General features: G+C 34.7%; 1 protein-coding gene across 3 annotated transcripts; it reads right to left on the bottom strand.

Moving 5' to 3' along the window:
* Nucleotides 1–123: 123 nt before the first annotated feature.
* On the bottom strand, nucleotides 124–18,581 carry LOC110670305 (nuclear pore complex protein NUP160). Of its 3 annotated transcripts, none has more exons than XM_058136983.1 (27): nucleotides 18,248–18,581; nucleotides 18,012–18,144; nucleotides 17,673–17,934; nucleotides 16,867–16,927; nucleotides 15,931–16,088; nucleotides 15,447–15,532; nucleotides 14,146–14,250; nucleotides 13,952–14,049; nucleotides 12,529–12,649; nucleotides 11,369–11,551; nucleotides 11,069–11,261; nucleotides 10,398–10,969; nucleotides 9,087–9,249; nucleotides 8,330–8,607; nucleotides 8,035–8,222; nucleotides 7,555–7,631; nucleotides 7,113–7,459; nucleotides 6,575–6,643; nucleotides 6,142–6,460; nucleotides 5,717–5,842; nucleotides 5,233–5,341; nucleotides 5,060–5,131; nucleotides 4,776–4,911; nucleotides 3,332–3,439; nucleotides 1,885–2,025; nucleotides 1,220–1,393; nucleotides 124–743 (listed from the first exon to the last, which is right to left on the bottom strand). In XM_058136983.1, exons 1-27 carry the CDS (start codon nucleotides 18,442–18,444, stop codon nucleotides 699–701), a joined length of 4,521 nt encoding a protein of 1,506 aa, XP_057992966.1. In that variant the 5' UTR covers nucleotides 18,445–18,581; the 3' UTR covers nucleotides 124–698. The 3 variants fall into 3 exon arrangements, with proteins under 3 accessions (XP_057992966.1, XP_021687997.2, XP_021687998.2); XM_021832305.2 differs by having other exon boundaries at nucleotides 5,717–5,845; nucleotides 7,540–7,631; XM_021832306.2 differs by having other exon boundaries at nucleotides 5,717–5,845; nucleotides 18,248–18,580.
* Between the last annotated feature and the right edge of the window lie 330 nt (nucleotides 18,582–18,911).

An 18,911-nucleotide genomic window follows, 5' to 3' on the forward strand; every position in this document is an offset into this window, starting at 1 on the left:
AAGAAAAACAATTAAAGACCAATACTTTGGATCTCAGATTTTATCTAAATAGAAAGCCTCGTCAAAAATATCACCAAGTAATAAAAGCAAAATGGAGGAAACCATTTGTGCATAATTCCCCAGTAAATTGGAATCAAGATCCAGTTATATTAAACCCAAATAATTCAAATTAATAACTACATATATTCAGTAAAGCATACAAAAACATAGAATTCACAATGTAACATACAAGTGGAGGGGATAAGAGATAACCTAGGGTTCAACACTTTGAGACATCAGGTACACTGCTTGAATGGTCTATACTCTGTACACTTATCCCTACCAACTCTCCCTCTATTATACTCGAGCCGGTAGCAAGCAAAAATGTTTCTGCTTGTCAATTTCAGGCCCGCACAATTGGCAGACGTTTGCCACAACATTACAGAACATAGGCAAAAATATTTCTTCTTTCCTTTGATCAGTGAGTGTCCCTCCATTTTTACTCTTTTTTCAATGATAGGCGCTCAGCTATATGTATATGTATGGATATTTGACTTCGGAATTGCAGCTTTACTCCTGTTAAAATTGCCATGTAACGAAAGCAAACCGATGCTAAGCTATACACTTAACAAAAGTGAATCATCAGCTGTTAACTATCCAGATTAATCCTCAGTTTCACCATCTTCATTGTTGATTTTGAAGGTTGCCACAACACTTTTTCAACAGGCAGCAGAAGATAATGCATCATCCGAGTCCACCTTTAGCTGAGAAAAACACATGAAAACCATTAATTTTTAAGGTTTCCACAACATTTCTTAACAGGCAGCAGAAAAAAATTGCATCATTGGAGTCCACCTTTAGCTGAGAACAATGCATAGAAGAGGTGGACAGTTCGGTTCAAGAAAATGGTAAGCTGATCAATAATAGGGTAAACTATATTTTAGTCCTTGAGGTTTGCCCGCTCTTACAAACCAAGAAAATATTTTTCAAAAATTACCATTCTATATAATTTTTATTGCAATGACAACATTGATATCTCTAGTTTAGCAATTGATATTAGCCAAATATGATATGGATAGTAGTAGATGTTTTAAAAAATATTTACAATGCAAACTGAACAATAAAATTTTACAAAAAGCCAATTGTTACATTAATAAAAAAAAAATTAGTATTACATGCATAATTTAATATGTATTATAGGCAAACCTCAAGGACTTGTTTTAACCGAAATATTACTTACAAGCTTCAGATGGTTTAGCAAAGCTCCATGCAATAGTTTTTTAAGCTTATCACATTGATCCACCATGTGGCCCAAATTGATCAATTCATCAAGTTGGCACCAAAGACGCTCTATTGTCGAGTATGGGAACCATGCTGCAAATGGCCTTTTCCGAAGTATCAGCTCCGATGGTCTCTGCAGAAGATTGGTGATGTAAATAGCCAGCAGGGTGGATTAATAGGTGTTTTCAAAGAATTAAGACGTTAGCTGCTTTACATTTTCTAAGAAAGAAAATATTGGCTAGTTTACAGAGGAAATATAGGGTAAAAAGGTGGATAGTGCAAAAGCAAGCACAATTGAGTGCAATTGCACAGAAAAACCATTATGCAGCCCAGACAGCATTTCCAAAGCTTATGACCAGTATTCATCATTTTTGGGATGAAAGATCACCTGCTCTAGAAATCTGCAAGTATCCCATTGTCATCTCAGAATTGAAGTACTAAATAATCTAACACTAAAAAAGTCCAAAAGCTCCCCATCCTGAGTGAGAAGAACAGCCTCAATACCCATGTGATGCATAACAACTCTATAACAAACAAGTTTTCTAAATCTAACAGTGTAACAACCAATATTTCTCTCATTACAAGTTTTAATATGCTCGTGAGATGGAAAAGGTTGCCATTTACCACTGACGCAAACGATTCCAAATACTCGAGCAGCAAATTTGTAGCTTCCGTAAATCGACCATAATCAACATATAGTCTGAACAAAGATGCAGGATTCGATACTTGGCCAGTCATTCCCCATGTTCTATCCCTTCGAAAGTCCTGCCAACCCATGAAAATGCAATTAACACACTTCAGCATGACTTTCTATTGTGACACAACAATGAACAATGTGCAGTTCAATTGTAACAAGCCATATATTTATCTATGCATATTAGAAAATAACAAAGAAGGGGGATAGAAAGCTCTAGTGAAACCATAAAACTTTAGAAAGGAGGACCAATTAAGTCTTTACATAATGCCCTATTTTTAAAAATCTGATGGCAAGAGACCATAAAGAAGCTAGGAAAACCAGCCTTATCCCAACATAAACTAATTTTTTCTTATTTATAAAAGTTTTAGCACTCTTCTCCTTCCAAATCTTCCATGTCAATCTAAAAATAAAAGGAGCAATTTTAAAGTAGTTTGGCATTCTTTCTCCCACCAAAACCTTTCCATATTAAGACATGTCAACTCTCCTTATATATCAAATGACAACTCCCAACATCCTAAGCCACTTCACAATGAGAGTACAAGTGAGAATGAAATTCTCTACTTCAACACATGAAACTCCATTCAGGAAAAAGTATCTTTTAGGCCACGTTTTGGCAACAAATCATTAGCACTATTATTCACCATATGATGAACTACTAAGATCAACAAGGACCTTGAATCACTCCTTAATTTAATTCTATTAACTGAAAAAAAAAAAGCTTCATAATATTCCCCAAGAAGAAAATATATTAATATCATTTAAGAAATTATCAAAATCTTTTCTAAAAACAACTCAGATAAAATCACAAAAGTTAGGCTTAAACAGTGAAAATCCTGTAATCAAGCCTATAAATGCAGGGAAATACAATCATACTGACGGCAAGTTTGACGTTGAAATATTTGAGGAACATGGCCCTGCGTATGCTTTTAACAGATTGTATATACAGAGCGTACACATTTGGAAAAATATACACTTGGGCCTTCCTTTTACCAAAATGAATAATATGGTTCATGGCTTTTCAAATCCACTAAACTTTAGTCCTTTCATTAATATCTAGCTCTTTAATCCCTCACTTTCAAATGAAACAATCTTTTAATCCCCATTATTTCTTTATTTCATGTAAAGCAAGATTAAAAGGTTGTTTATTTAAAGACACAGAACCTAAAAAGATATTCCAATGAAAAATGAAGATGCTAAAATAGAAAATATTATCTTAACAGAAGGATTAAATTGAACAGAATTTGAAAAGCTAGATATTCAATTCTATATTTGCAAAATATCAGTTCATATATCAAATTTATAATGAAACTAAAAGCAGCTTAATGATAGAAAGTAAAAACATTTAGATATCCCATTTATTACTACAGAAATTACCTTGAACATATGTACTAGCCATAAAGGTAATTCAGTCTGAGGATCTGTACGAAGAAGTGTTTCAGCAACAGTTGCTGGCAATCCAGTATGAAAAGCTTTATATTTTTCCTGCAGTAAAGACGTGTTATTCCTTGAGAGAGATTAATTAAGGAGATAAAGGGAGTACACAGTATCAAGTCTTTATCAGGGTTAAACTAAAATGTGAACCAAGCAAAAATAGGAGGAAAAAATCTCTAAGATGCCCAAAATGATGAACATGAAAAACATTTGTGATGCTTTGTTAGCTGTTTGGAACAATTTGGCACACTGAATGGAACCTAATCCATTTTTATTACTCAACCAAAGTTTCTGTAGAGATGCTATGTGAAGTTATGGGACAATATTTTTGCACCTTTTTTTCCTTTTGATATTGACAAATATTTGCAAATAAAAGAATGAGTTCTACTGATAATTTCCACCCTATGGGCATTTCTTCCATTAGTTAGTCATAAATTTTATTAATTCTGGATAAGTTTATAGCATTTTATTCAGGGCATTCAAATGGCTTTCAATATTTTTTGTCATCCAGAGTCAAAGTTGATAAGCACTTTTTTATCCCTATTGAGGAAAGAAATACTGATGACACCTTGGGGGTGCAACCCAGTAGAGAGATTTTTTGCAAGAAAGAAAATCAACAAAATCCACAGAATCAAAAGCATCCACAATAGGAAAATATCTAGCATGACAAAGTTTAACAGCACTTCCAATCAACAGTCTTCCAACACGTTCCATGCAAACTGAACAAAAATAATAAGAGGAAGCAAAAGGATTTTTTTTTTTTTTTCGGTTGGGGTGGGGGGGTGGTCACAACCCCATCTAAACCCACAATTCTCCTTTAAATGATCATGTTGTCCCCCAAAAATACCCACAACTCTTTACAAGGAGATAACTAACTTACCAGCCCCACACTCACACAGGTAGCATGCATGTCAACAAAACCATCCTAACACACTGTGTGCCTCTTATAGATGCCGTAAGTAAAATTATCAAATACAAAGATCTGGTCATGATATCATTTCTGTATTCTTTGTCAGGTAAAATCTCTGCACTACCTCACACCTTACTTGAAATATATCAACAAAAAGCATATGAGATAGAAGAGGGCAATAAAAGAAGTGACAGAGGAAAACTACAATCCCAGCTTCTGTTAGCAACCATGCTCAAATTGGCAGCAGTTGCTAGATATTAGCAGATTACTAATGCAGCAACCCCATTACCAGCTAGCAAACTGAGAAAGAGATCACAAAAAACACATATGCCATAAATCCCGACTCTAAGGCACATTATATTTTGTCAAGGCACTTCTTTTCCAGTTACTTCAATTTCAAATAAAGGAGAAGAGCAATCTATTTGAGAACTCAGAATGGCAAAAAGGGAAAGAAAACAAAGTGCAGAAGGTAAATACAAGATAAAGCTCAAGAGTTTCCCATTGGGTATTCCCTCTAGACTGCTGTGGCATAGGGCCTGTATCAGGCGAACCATGAACAACCATATCTTCCGTTGAGGATGTCAACAAAAGACCACGCATCCTCAAATCATTTCTGAAAGCCACAAATCATATAGTTAATACCAACGTCATACAGGATACAAGTCTACAACACAATACCAAGTTTAAAGCAATTCAGGATAAAAGGGAGAAAATAACAGAAAAGGAGTGCAACAGAATAAGAAAGACAATACTTATCTTACCCTGCCGATGAGGAGCCTATTTTATTTGAACAGCATTTCAATGACATAGCTGAGAAAACTTTTTCCAATTCCCTAGGCAAAGGAAGGACCAAGTCACATTCGCAATATTCCAAAGGAATCATTCACACCAACAGCAGAATTATATGATGCAACTGAAAGTATGAGCACCACACCTCTTCAACCCGGAGCCCTTCCAAAATTTTAAAAGAACTGTAAATGCCATATCATATAAGTTATTTTGGACCAAAAGATCAACCAAATCTGACGGAGCATTGTCTTTTCCTGAAAAACAATATAAAAATATATTAAAAAAGGAAAGCATATGATGATATGAATTATTCAGAGGGTGAAAACAACAAAAATAATTTAAAAACAAAAGTAAACACTCAAACTTCTAATTCAACTAAATCATGATTTAAACGTTGCAGAAGAAAATATATCCATTAACAAAGTTACAAAAATCAGCTTGGCTTTGGGATTAACACTTTGTCGACTTAAGCCATTACTAAGGATAAAAATATGTAGGAGCATTTCAGAAAATTTCATTTGGTCTTTAAAATGACCAAGAAATTAGATTATTCATGATGTTTACCCAACGATGAAATTATACAATGAAAATTACCTTTATTACTAAAAGGAAAAGAAAAAAGGATTTACCAGTGGATGCCCATTTGACATTTGCTAATGACAGCAAATATTCCGCTGAAGTTAGCACAAATTCATTTTCAATTTTCTCAACATCAATGTAAAACTGCAGCCTTTGAGGCTGAACATCATCGCCCACTACTGCAACACAAGTAAAATGTATCATTGTTTCAATCAGTATGGCAAGCACATGTTTGCATGCATGTATTCATGCGCTATTGGCTCAACAATATGACACTGCAAAAAATTATTTGAAAAAAGGGGTAGAGTGAGAGAGAGAGAGAGAGAGAGAGAGAGGGATTAATAGCTCCAAATTTCACGATCAAAGTTGTTTGTTCCCAAGGATGCAAACTATAATGAGTTATCAGAACTATTAGAGATGCAAATATAAAAGAATAGATCAATAAATAAACAAAATTTTTTGTTGCAATATTTACGCTGTTCCTTGACTGTTTTTTTGGCCTTTTTACTAGGATAACACTCAATCTGAAGAGAATTTCCCTCAAGCAGGGGATCAATCCAAGCACATGCAGGACGAACAAGATGCAGTGCGTTGATAGCAGCAGAAAGCGCATTCAGCCTCTCTTGCAGCACCAGTGATACATGCTGGTGATCTTTCAAAACTAATTCTGTTCTCAAGCGAGTTGAATATTGGTATATGTAACTTGCTGCCCTTCGCCAATTATGCCGATGCATTTCAAATGCATAGAGCAACTTATATGGGTTTGGCTTCGTCAAGATATCTGAACGCTCTGCCTAAATATTTCAATAAAGAAAATTTTCAAAATATTATAGCATAAAAAAAAAAATATATATATATATATATATATATAACAGGCTGCAAAGCTTATTTTCTCCTGAGCAGCATACCTTCCAGGCAAGCTCTTGCTCAATCTTCTCTGCTAATCCTATGAAGGGAATTTGACCACCACAAAGTATCTGCAGTGTACATAATTGAGTAAAGTTTCCAAAACAAGTAAAATGTTGATAGAAATTAGTAGTTTCATGGTCCTAGTAAAGGCAGCATATATCTTTACACACTCATCAGAAACCACAAATTAGTTGCTATTATTTACTGTTTTGGTTACTTAGTTCACATTATAGCATGTACCTCAACTCATGCTCTAATAGAGTTTAAAAGATAAAAGACATGCAGATGACTTAATAAGCCAAATTAATGACAACTAAAATCTTTCAGCCTAATTTATGAAATGTAGCAAATTGAATTAATTTTGACACCTTAGAACAACAGTTATGCTACCTTAAAATATAGTGTCAACATTTCCTAACTGTTGTTTAAAATGGCATTGAATGCTACACTTGTTTTGCAACTTTATAAAGGCAGACATTTAAGCAAGAACGTTGGTATGAAACAAACAAAGAGGAATCCCAGTGATTTGGCAAAAACCTTCATCCCTCCACGCTCATAGAGAACTATTATGAAACGCCTCAAGCAGATGTACTTGCTCTCCTCATCTGGATTAGAAAGTATGGCACAATATGCATCGGATAAATGATTAAGATCTAAGGTAAACTTGAAGACATTCGCCCAAAGTCGTCCTTTGATGGCAGTGGCTGATTCATTGAGCACATCTCTCCCACCAGAATCATCTTTCTGACTAAGAGCTTCATCTACTTGCTCAAGTGCAGCTAGTGCAAATTGGTAAGCACCTTCACTAATGCCATATTGCTCAAATATCTGCATTGCCCATTGATAGTAATGAAGCTTCCATGCAGCCGATGCTACACAACCATCTGTACAAAAATTATATAGAAAAGGTGAATAAGTAAAACCATCATTTAGCTATATATTCTGAGAAAAATTAAGATTTTACATCCAAAAAATTCACCAAAACCAAGATACGGCAATCCTGCATCATAAGACAAATCCTGCAAAGCTTGAGAAGCTCCTTGCCCAGATGAAGCTCTGAATAGCACAATAACAACAACTATTAAACCTCACATAACATTTGCTCTGAATAGCAAATGCACAGATTCAACAATTAATCTTATGGATGGAATGGATAATTACTCCCTGGTTAACAGGACAAAAAATGAAATAGTATCTGACAAACATAGAAAAAATGGAAAGAAACATTATCGACCAGAGATCCACTGACACAATAATATTACTGCATAACATTTTGGGAAGGTGGTAAAATATTTTCATTCCATTACTAACTCTTAATTTTTCACTAGTTCTAGTTCTCTGCAATTCAGAGTTCCCTCACAAAATTAAAACACCAACTAACATGAATATATATACAGTGGTGCAGATGGCACAACCAGTTCGGGCACTTCTGAGTTGAACAAATGTTTATAGTATGTACCTGAAAAAACAGCGAATAGCTTTACAAACTTTCCTCTCTTTCAACATTCCATGGAAGCCATAACGCGCCTGAGCAAGAAGGCAACATCCCAAAAGATGTTGAAGTACACACCAATCACCGCCAGTATCTTGAATACTTCTAAATATTTTCTCCCTTTGTGAATTGGCCTCCACAATAGTTAGAAGGTACTGAAAAATCAAAGATAGAGAAAATAAAGGGGAAATAATTTCAGCTACACTCCCTCGAATGTTAATGGAAATTACTCATAGTAGGGAACAGGATGCACATAAATAACCTCAACAGCATCATACTGGCTATGTCTAAGGAGGATCAATGCAATTTCAGTTGAACGTTTTAAGAATAAATTAGATTCTTCTCCAGATTTGCCCCAAATAATCCAGCTTGTAAAGTCTCGCACTGAACCAATAATGTCTTGTGGATTTGGGAGATATTGTGGAGAACGTTGATCTGGGTCGCCAAATGAGATTTGAATATTTAGCAAAAGTATAAAAGCCAATGGAAAATCACATTTGCCCAGTCTCTCATTCCATGATCTTTTATCAGTGCTGCCATCTGATTTAGGGAACACAAAAAGGGGAACTATTTAGCTAATACAATGTCAATTTCAGTAACTTTCAAAGATAAACTAGCATTACAGTAATGACACAGTATTTGTCTGGCTGGAATGGAAAAACATGAAAGATGAAAGAAGACAAAAACAATGGCTTAAGTATTTTTACTCCCAAAACTACCGTAGCCATGTAGTTCAGTTTTCACAACCAGAAATATGATGAATTTTAGTCTTACAGCCATTTTAATTAGCTAATAACTGACACATAATTATAGAACCATGGATGGTATTTCCCTATCCATCAGAAAAAAAAAATGGACTAGCAATAGCAATTTGGTATATGACTTCAAAATAAATAACAATGTGTATAAACTAAGATTTTAACTTAAGTAATAACATAGTAAAGTTAGTCTGCCTCTAGCAAACAAGAAGAACCGGCTGACAATATAACATTCAGTAGAACATTATCCCACCAACCTACCAATTTGCAACAGTGAGAGTTGGGAACTGAAATCTTCAATTGCTGGAGATTCAGATGGTGTGGTGCAAAGGAAATGAATTATCAGCCACCCAAAAACAATGTCCTGAATCATTGGAATCAATTCCAGTTGTATTCTGGATATATCATCAGATGACATATTTATCTGCATGGAAAAGTGCAATAAGATTTTAATCTCAAATTCAATAACTCATCTCGACAATGTTAAGTATCTCCCATACATGCACAATAACCATACAGCACTACAAAGTAACAGGAAGAACAATGTGAATTGAGTCGTGAATTATACAATTTGTTCTTATGTACTTTGATGCTCATAACTGCTAGAAGGAAAACTAAAAATTGAGAATGTGGCAACACAATACACATAATAAGCCAACTAAAAAAATTTCAGTGTATTTTAAACCAAAAATTCATAACAAACCCAATTAAATATAGGGGCATGATGAATCTGCATATTTTGCACAGTTACAGGAGAAATCATGAAATATCCATTTTGGAAACCTAGGGTTAGAGTTATTAGCCTAAATGCAAAACCCTAATCTGGCCAAATACAAGAAATTATTATAAAACATCACACAACAGGACAACACTAATTTTTGCCTCATTTCCCCTTTCAAGTCCCTTGAATTACGCAAGTAATGCTGCTCAAAAACACTCCAAAAAAAATTCCAGATGCAACAAAAAAATAAAGCAATTTGGAAATAGATTATATCTGAAACTCACTTCCAGTTTTGCAGACGTACACCACCAGATGATAATGCCAACTATCCTAAGACAGGCTAAAGTTCCAGATAAAGTCAGAATTTTTTGTCTAATCACTGTCCAGTGTCCAAGTCCAGTATAGGATTAACTCCAATTGCTGGTTGTAGGCATGGAAACAAACATAGACAAGTATATGATGATTGCAAGTAAACACCCTAGAAATATTCAAAATCAAAACTATATAAAGCAACTGCAAACTATATTAAGGATATCAAGGAAAAAAGCAAGATTCCCCTATCTCCTAATCATTAAGATTTCTGAAGAGTGAAAATTTGAAGACACAGAAAGCCCATTGCCAACAGTTCCAACACTTCACTTTGGATTATGCTAAGATAATATAGTACAACAAGAATATCAAAGTTGAAGACATAGAACAAGTTGGCCAATACCCTCTCAGGCCTTATATGCACCACAAATGAGAATAGAAAGAAAGAGAGAGGGGTGAGGGGAGGGAGGAAGAAGAGAGAATTTCAATTTTCAATCAAAAATCAAAATACAAGGTCACAAAAAAGGAAGGAAAAAGCTTACCTGTCCACTGATATTGAGAAGATAGCTCACAAATAGAAGAATGTCAAATGCAGAATCAAACATCGACTTTGCAATTGGGGAAGCAGCTTGGACCAAAATTGAAGCATTGATATTAAATGACATTCCAGCATCTAATTTTTGCATGACCTTCCGGGGTACAAGAAATTGTAGATAGCTTTCAATGACATCCAAAATTTTGCCCCATGAATCAGCTTTTTTGGACAAGGCATGAAGAGAAAATAACAAATTAATAGAGAATTTCCTTAGATTTCTGTGATCTGCCAGTTCCTTCTCCAAAGCAAAATCACCTCCAAGATCTGATACATGAAATGATGACACCAATGAACTGCATCCGGTTTCCAGAATCTTCAGTAAGCGAGGAATAATTTCTTCAGATGAGATAATTGATGTGCCAACAAGTGATTCATAAAATATAGCAGAAGCGGTTTTTCCCAATTGTTGGTTGACACTAATAATGCATCTGAGCACTTCCATAAGAATCTCACGTTCAGATTCATCATTGTATAAATCCAATCCAAAGCTGATTGGATCAAGAAGCTCATCAGAAGAACCTATTAGAACAGCAAAAAATGCAAGAAACAGTAAAAAAGGATGCTCATAAATTGAAAGTATATTTCGTACACTTCAAATAATAGAAATGTAAATCATACCATCAATAAGCAACTCAATTTTTTCCATATCACGAAATAAAGTTACTGAACTCTTTCTGACCAAACCAATAACACTTGCAGAGGATTGAACTAAAAAGCCACACGGTGAATTGTGCTTGCACCAATTATGGAAATAGCGTGTGCAGAAATGCTTCCAGGAACAAAATATTGACATTGGACTTTCACTTACACCCTGACCAGACATATAGAATATCAGTCCTGCTTACAACCTTCAAATTCTCCTATCACTAAAGAAAGGAAGAGCCAAAATTTTAAACATAATGTTGCCGAAAGAAACACCTCATGGTAAATTAGGGAATGAATTTCTTTCTTCAATCCACCAACAGTCAAGGACTGGAATTCAGTGTCAGTCCAGTGCTTATTGTAATCCATGAATGTCGCACGCAAAATAGTACTGTGATGAACCCCATGGTGAAGCAGCCTATGTGAAAATATAGAAGAGATAAATGGCACCACATGATCCTGTAAAAATTTCAGTCAAAAAAGCATTGTAAGCAACAAATATTTGACAAGAACACCTTACACATGAGTGACATAACACCAAAAGCAGCATAAGCCATTGAGTCATAAACGAACTTGCAAAAGACAGGTCAGACAAAATCATGTAGAATGACAATTCAATTCAAAAGCACTTACACATGGACCATAGTTATGGCAACAATTCTAAATACAGTTTTAGTCTTATGGAAGTTTGCAACAAAAAAAAAAAAAAAGAGGCAAAACAAGAAGAGTCTGCTGAATCTGGAATAAATAGCTATATTCATAATGGAGGTTTTCTTTACAAGAAAAATAAAGTATTTTAGTAAAAGTGCCTAAGACCTACCGTACACAAGGTGCATAAAAAATTCTACATTACATTTCATCTACGGTCTACCGATTCTCAAAATGAAAAGCTTATCTAAAATTTTGCTCATTACAAAAATTTAAAACATTTAAAAAGAATTCCTTCATTTAAAGATAACTATCAATAGTAATTTCAACCAATCCCTAATAGTTCCTTTTCCTAGAGCTGAATAATGCATTTTAGTGGACTATCTGCCTCAAATTTTTGGATGATCATCATATTCTCAAAATTTTATTTTCAGGGCCAATCTTATAAAATTTACATCCATTGGGCAGGTTGATGTCCCAAATGATCATGTTGGGCTCTACAGGATAAAAAGAAGTGCACAGAAAAAGAAAAAACGGATGCCTTCCCATTATCTTTTTTCGTGAAAAACTAGAAAATGTTCTAATATTAGGCATAAGAAAAGAGAACCCAACTCACTACAACTCTTTTTCTCCCTTTCAATACTTAATATTGTAGTTCCACAAACTGAAGTGGTGCACTGCAGCATCTACAACACCAGTAGTAGAACAGAATACCAAAGTCCCAACACATGACTTCATCAAAAGAGAGCAATTTTTAAACAGAAGTATAAAAGAAATAGGAACATCACCTTCGTATGTGAGAATATTGAATGGATAATCCAAAGAAGATCATCTGAAGAAAGTTCAGGACTTTGAAAGAGTTGTTCAGCAACAAATTCTTCCTGCAAAGCATAGCAGTGCATTTCTTCCCTGACATGGAAAAAAAAATTCAGCTTATACGTACATAATACACACAGAGAGAGATAAAGAGAGGAGTGGTTGCCTAACTAAATCAGCTGCCAGTACCACAAGCAATAATGTATTTGCGAGTGTGTGTGTGCGTGTCAGTATAGGGTTTTAATTGCCACAGAATCAAAACAAATCAGACTGAATCAGCCACCACTATCTTGATTTTTTCTCTTTCTATAATTATAAAAATTAGTCAAATCAACATTAAACTAAAAGTTTAACTTAATAAACTTGTAGATAAAAGTACAACAATTTATAATAGGAAAAAAAATAAATTTCAAAGATATAGTTTATGACAATAATATTTATAAAGATCATATTTTATTAATGGATTGACATACAAAATTGTTAAATTATTATAAAAAGTTTATAAAAAGAACTGACAATAGTGATGATGGTCCAAAAAAGAAATAAACTTTGAAATAACTTTGTGCTCAAAATTATTGCTTTTATTTATATGCAGGGCTAAAAGTGACAATCCAAACACAAACCTAAATGAAAGCCCACCATGCATTAGGGTTCTAAAAAAATGAACACCGCAATCACACGTTAGGGTTTTAGAAGGAAATTCTAAACCAAAAACAACAACAATAAAAAGCCTTAATCTCAAACTTGTTGGAGTTGGCTATGTGAATCCTTTTTCGCCATTCATCTCTATTTGAAACCAATTCCGCATCAATATCCAAAACACATCCTCTGATTCCACTCTCCATCAATAGCTTGTGCCAACCCCATTACCTGGTCCTCTTCCACAAGTTAATTTGAAAAAAAAAAAAGGATCTGGAAATCCATATAGCGCTGCCTCCCTCTTTCAAGGTACACAATACACACCCCCGCCCTCCTCTCTCCCTCCCCTTCTTCTTCTCCTCCTCCTCCTCCTCCTTTGCTAACCATTACTCTCCTTGTGTCAGAGTGCATAATTAGCATGACAAACATACAGCAATGTGTTGGCATGCCTTCGGAAATCCTAATGTAATAGTAAACAAAGCATCAAAGGGCTTAAATTTCAATACGTTATGGAACAATAAGAAGAACCATATTATATAGTAATTACAAATGCTTAAAGTGATTTAAATGGCCAATATTATGAGGGGAAAAAGGTTTCAGAATGACCAAACAGCATGAAAAATAAGAAGCAAGGACTTTGAAGCATAAAGTTCCAAGGACAAATGAAGTGAAAAATAATATGCACATGGTCCAACATAGTAACAAGAGAATACGCTTCACAAATATAATAAAAATTAATTCAAGGATTAAACTTACACATTGTTATTTGTATGCAACAAATTATGAACCGATAATCCACTATCCCTCAATATCCATATTTTCTCTGAAGTAAGTTTGACATCAATGCATTCCCCCTGAAAATCAGAGCATCAGCAGAGAGCATGCAATCAATGAAACTTTGTCTCGAGTAAATTTAAACCATAAAAACAATCAGAACAGCAATCAGTAACCTCCTCCAACAGAATATTTTGAATTGTAGACTCTACTGACAAACTGATTTTGTCCCCCAAACTACAGCGAATCTTACAAACGTAGATCATCTCCATGCTAACATCCTTCAAAGTACAGCCAAGAAATTAATCAGTACTACCACAAAACATGGAACTAAAACATGCAAAAAAACCAAAAAAAAAAAAAAGAGAGAGAGAGAGAGGCAGTTTTATGATCAATTACTGAAAAGTGAAACAAAGTTATAAATTTGACATAGAAACATCACCTTCAATATCTACTGCAATTTGGTAACTAATACTACTAATACCACTGCTATTATTTCCATCATATCATAGTTCAAGCAATAATACTGTACTAGGAAGGGAGACGAACCATAAAGTATATAGATTCAGCTGTATTTGACAACTGAGCTACCTGGATGAGACAAATGCTAGAACTTTAAGAACCAAATATTGCATCCCCAATAATTGAGCTGTAAATTTGTTTTTCTGCTTCTCTATGGATTTCTGTCTAGGAACTTTTACAGAGGTGTCCCTATCTGACATCCAACATGACTGCAGAATTATTCCTTCTTTTCTTGTTACTTGTTAATAAATTCCACCTTTTATCAAAAAAATTATAGAATTTGACAATTGAGATTGATTAATACCCAATGCTGTCTCCTTAAAATTTTGAATTTCCTAGATGTTGACATCTCTGACATAGAAGCAATTGAGATGGTTAGCCATTTCCAGCATAGACCAGCAGATGCACCAGTATGTAAGACTGAGCATAACCAAGTTAGAGAAGTGATGAAGATGAGAGGTAAACTAGGAAGATGCAGGCAAAGCAGTTATGAAGGACTTAGCATTGCTAGACCTCTTTACAAATGTAACTCTGAGCTCTGAACCTAATGGATTGGAGAAAAAGGATCCACAATTCCAAATAGTCCAGGCAAACTAGATTCAGATTAAAATTTAGTTGAGTTGTTGAAATTTTAAGAAACAGGGTATTAATTACTAAAAACAAAAAATTTTAGAGAGTTACTAATTAGTAACATTATTACTGAGCAATAGCCAACCAAAACCCAAGCATGTATAAATGCACTGGGTTCTTGTTCTCCCAATCTAAAGGTTAGTGTAAGAAACTTAAACTTGACAAGAGAATCCCCCCATCCCCAAGAGGAAAATATCAGCAATTAAGAACTCCAGCATACACAAACATGCAAGAGAACAGCTGAAAAGGATAAATAAGAGCCATAACATACTTTGTGCTTTAAAAAACAATTCAAGCATCATAACTTAGTTTCAAAGATAGATACCACAGTACGTCTGTACAACACAGCCAAAGGAATTAAGCTTGAATCCTTAGTAGCTTCACCCACCCATAACCTTCGCAATGTTGCACCTGAAAGTAAAACATAGAAGGAAAAATAAAATATAATGAGATTAACAAATTCACAAAATCTAAATCCCCCATCTTCAAAGGAACAAATACTTGTATACACTATAGTAGTACTAATCACAAACACACTCCCTTAGATGAAATTAAGCAAGTGGCATTGTTACATGACTTTTCCCTCCTAAGTTTTTGAATCAGCCTGGATAATGAAATTGAAATGAAGGACCACTTCCACTTCCAAAGCATATTGACAGGGTGCATATTAAGGTAACAAGACCATTTCGTTGAAATTTTGAAAAGATATTACGAAGAACAAATCAGAAGCTACGCTTTATGATTAAAAAAATAATCAAATTATCAGTACAGATTTAGAAACTACAAAAAGCAAAAGTGATAGGTATTGCCTTCTGAATTTGGAATGCTCATGGTGTGACTTAAGATCTTGCCACGATATGACAAATCCCATACTTGCAAAGTCCCATCAGAATGAAGTCCAAACAATAGCTTTAGCCCATGCAATTGCTGTATTACCAAATCCTGCACAGAGCCTAACATCTGAACCCTGCATAGCATGTTTAGGAAAAAGGTATTTCAATCACATTGGAATAAAGAAGACAAAATAAATAACAACAGAGTTATGACAATTTCCAATTACATAACCACCATGACAGTAACATTCAAGTGTTTCAGATTTTCTTAGCAAAATTTAAATTAAAATTACTACATCTACACACTTTTTTTGACAATTTGTTCAGAATCTAGAAACTCCTTTTGCTGGTCATTAAAAGGGGAAAAAAAAAGAGCAAAAGTCCAATGCAACAACAATTAAGCCTTAATCCCAAACTAGTTGAGATCTGCTATATGGATCCTTTTTCACCATTCAACTTTGTTAGACATCAGGTATACATCAATATCCAAAACTTGTAAATCTTTTGATACTAATTTCCTCCACGTCATCTAAGGCCTCCCCTTCCAATACATTTGCTTTATTTTTATTTTTATTAACAGAAAGATTAAGAGCTATAAGAGCTATGACTATAAATCATTAGCATTGTGCTAGAGCTATGAATATCAATCTTTAGCATTGTGCACTTTATACAAACTCCATTTAAAACTATGGTGAGAGTTGAGAAGCACCAAATCAAGAATCTTCCCAGATTTCATTTTTCAGAACTATTTGTTAAATTAGTTGCTTCAGAACTCTTCAAAAGGCTATTCTTAAAAATTATTTTAGGGCCATGTATTGCCCGCTAAAGAATAGTCTATAGGAATGAATACAAGGTTACACAGTGTAAAAACTTTCTTATATTACTGAACAGTTTATTAAAAATAATGAGCACCTTGACACGAATCCCCACAAACGACTGATGCCCAAATCATTCCGCAGCTCGTACACAAAACCTAAGAGCCAAAAAAAAAGGAAAAAGCATTATCCACAAGAGAAGCAAATCTAACCAAAAGAATTTCCTGGTAAAAGGCAGAAGCAAAACATGGTAGAGTCCCATATTACATTGTCAAAGAGCTAAAATACAGCAACTGAAATATGCTTTTCCATATGAAAAGAAAATTTATTGGCCAGTGAAGGGGGAATATAACATGTACTATAAGATATCTTCCAAAAACAAAAGAAAATAAAAAATAAAAACAAAAACAATAGAAAAAGAACAGTACAAACAGCAACTAAACAAGTGGTGCCCTCCAATCAAGCTGAATAACACTCAAATGACATTTCTCGAAAAGCCCCCATGTTATAAGCCCCGAAACAAGTGAAGAAAATCATCTTATCCCACAAGACAAAGCCTGATTCTCATAAATGCTAGCATTTCTTTTCATCCATTACTTAAGATGGTTTGACTAAATAATCTCTCTCCATTTACCACCCCTAAACCAGGAAAACCAGTAGACAAGGCAGCAGCAAACTAATTGCCCAAATGAAAAGAAATTCACTGATGTTATTATCGTTATATGAACTTGTCTTATGGAGCTGAGAGCCCAAACCCAATACAGCTTCCCAAGCCACAGAGTCAATGAACATCTTGGATAAGTGTGCAATTGCATTTAAATTAAAGAGGAAGAAGAAAAAGAAAACAGGGACCATGAGACAGCAGAAGAAAACATGCTAACAGTCATACAAGTAGCAACATACCGGGAGCAGTTTGGTCAAGCGAGCCAAGTTGGAAACAAGCAACAGACCCATCATTTTTTCCGACAACAAGGCATCCAGGTGTCGCTGCTACACTAGTTATTGTTGAATTATTTAAATAACTCTGTAAATTAAACACTATAACCTCATTTCGCGGAAAAGCAGTGCAGGAAGTGTAACCAGAAACATTCCTTAGCTTGAAAACATAAGCAACTCCTGAGATGGTCAATGTGTAGAGCAAATAGGGGTTTGCAGGCGAACCTATCTGCATTTCCATTACAAATAAATACTTCGTGTCCAAAATTTCTAAAACAAAATACATAATAATAGACAAGGACTGACCTCGTTCTTGCAGATATAAGCAAAAGGGCAAAGGGCATCTGGGAAGGCGATACGGAGCCCAATTCTGGGAAATTCTTTATTAGCAGAGAGCTCAAGTAATTCAATAGCTCGAGGCAGGTTCTTGTGAATCCTCCTGTTGCAATTAAGAACGGGGCATTATATATTAGTCGATTGAAGTTTCAATTGGTTGCTCTCAGTGGAATTTGAATTGGAGAGGAAAGAGAAAACTAACGGACCAAATAACATAAAGAGGGGGATCTCCAATTACGGAGCAGGAGGCGCAATCATCAGTTATAGGGGCCAAAGGCAATGATGGAGTGGGGTACGTTGTAGAAGAATCACCATCGACGGCGACGGAGAGCTCGACCCATTTGACGGAATCGCTTCCGATGATCGGAACTTCCATCCCGGCCAATGTCGGCCTCCTCGCCATATTTATTTGTTCTTACTCCTATTCGTGTTAGTTCTGAAGCTGATAGCTTAAACCCTAGCACAGCGCACAAGACAAGAGGTTTAAAACGCCAGAGCCCGCCTCGAAGAAAATGGCCACTGTATTAAACCAGTGTACCGATCAATTGGAGTTAATTAAATAAAAAAATTATTTCACAAATTAAATAAAATTTAATATATCATTATTAAAATTTATAATACCAATTAGCTTTGATTCATGAAGGTCAAGTTATTATTTGTGTTATTAAATTTTAAATTTGAGCTATATGAAGGCCCATCACCTTCAAAAAGTTGATGCTTCGCTTAATTTGGTGCAAATACTGAAAATATATTATTCATTTAATAAAAAAATTCTAATTACTTTAATTTTTTATTAAAAAAACCTTAATAACATAATTAATTTAAAATTAAAAAAGTAATTAGATATTAAGAAACCGTCTAATATCACAG

The sequence above is a fragment of the Hevea brasiliensis genome, chromosome 15 (genome assembly GCF_030052815.1).
Source record: "Hevea brasiliensis isolate MT/VB/25A 57/8 chromosome 15, ASM3005281v1, whole genome shotgun sequence".
Lineage (NCBI taxonomy): Eukaryota > Viridiplantae > Streptophyta > Magnoliopsida > Malpighiales > Euphorbiaceae > Hevea > Hevea brasiliensis.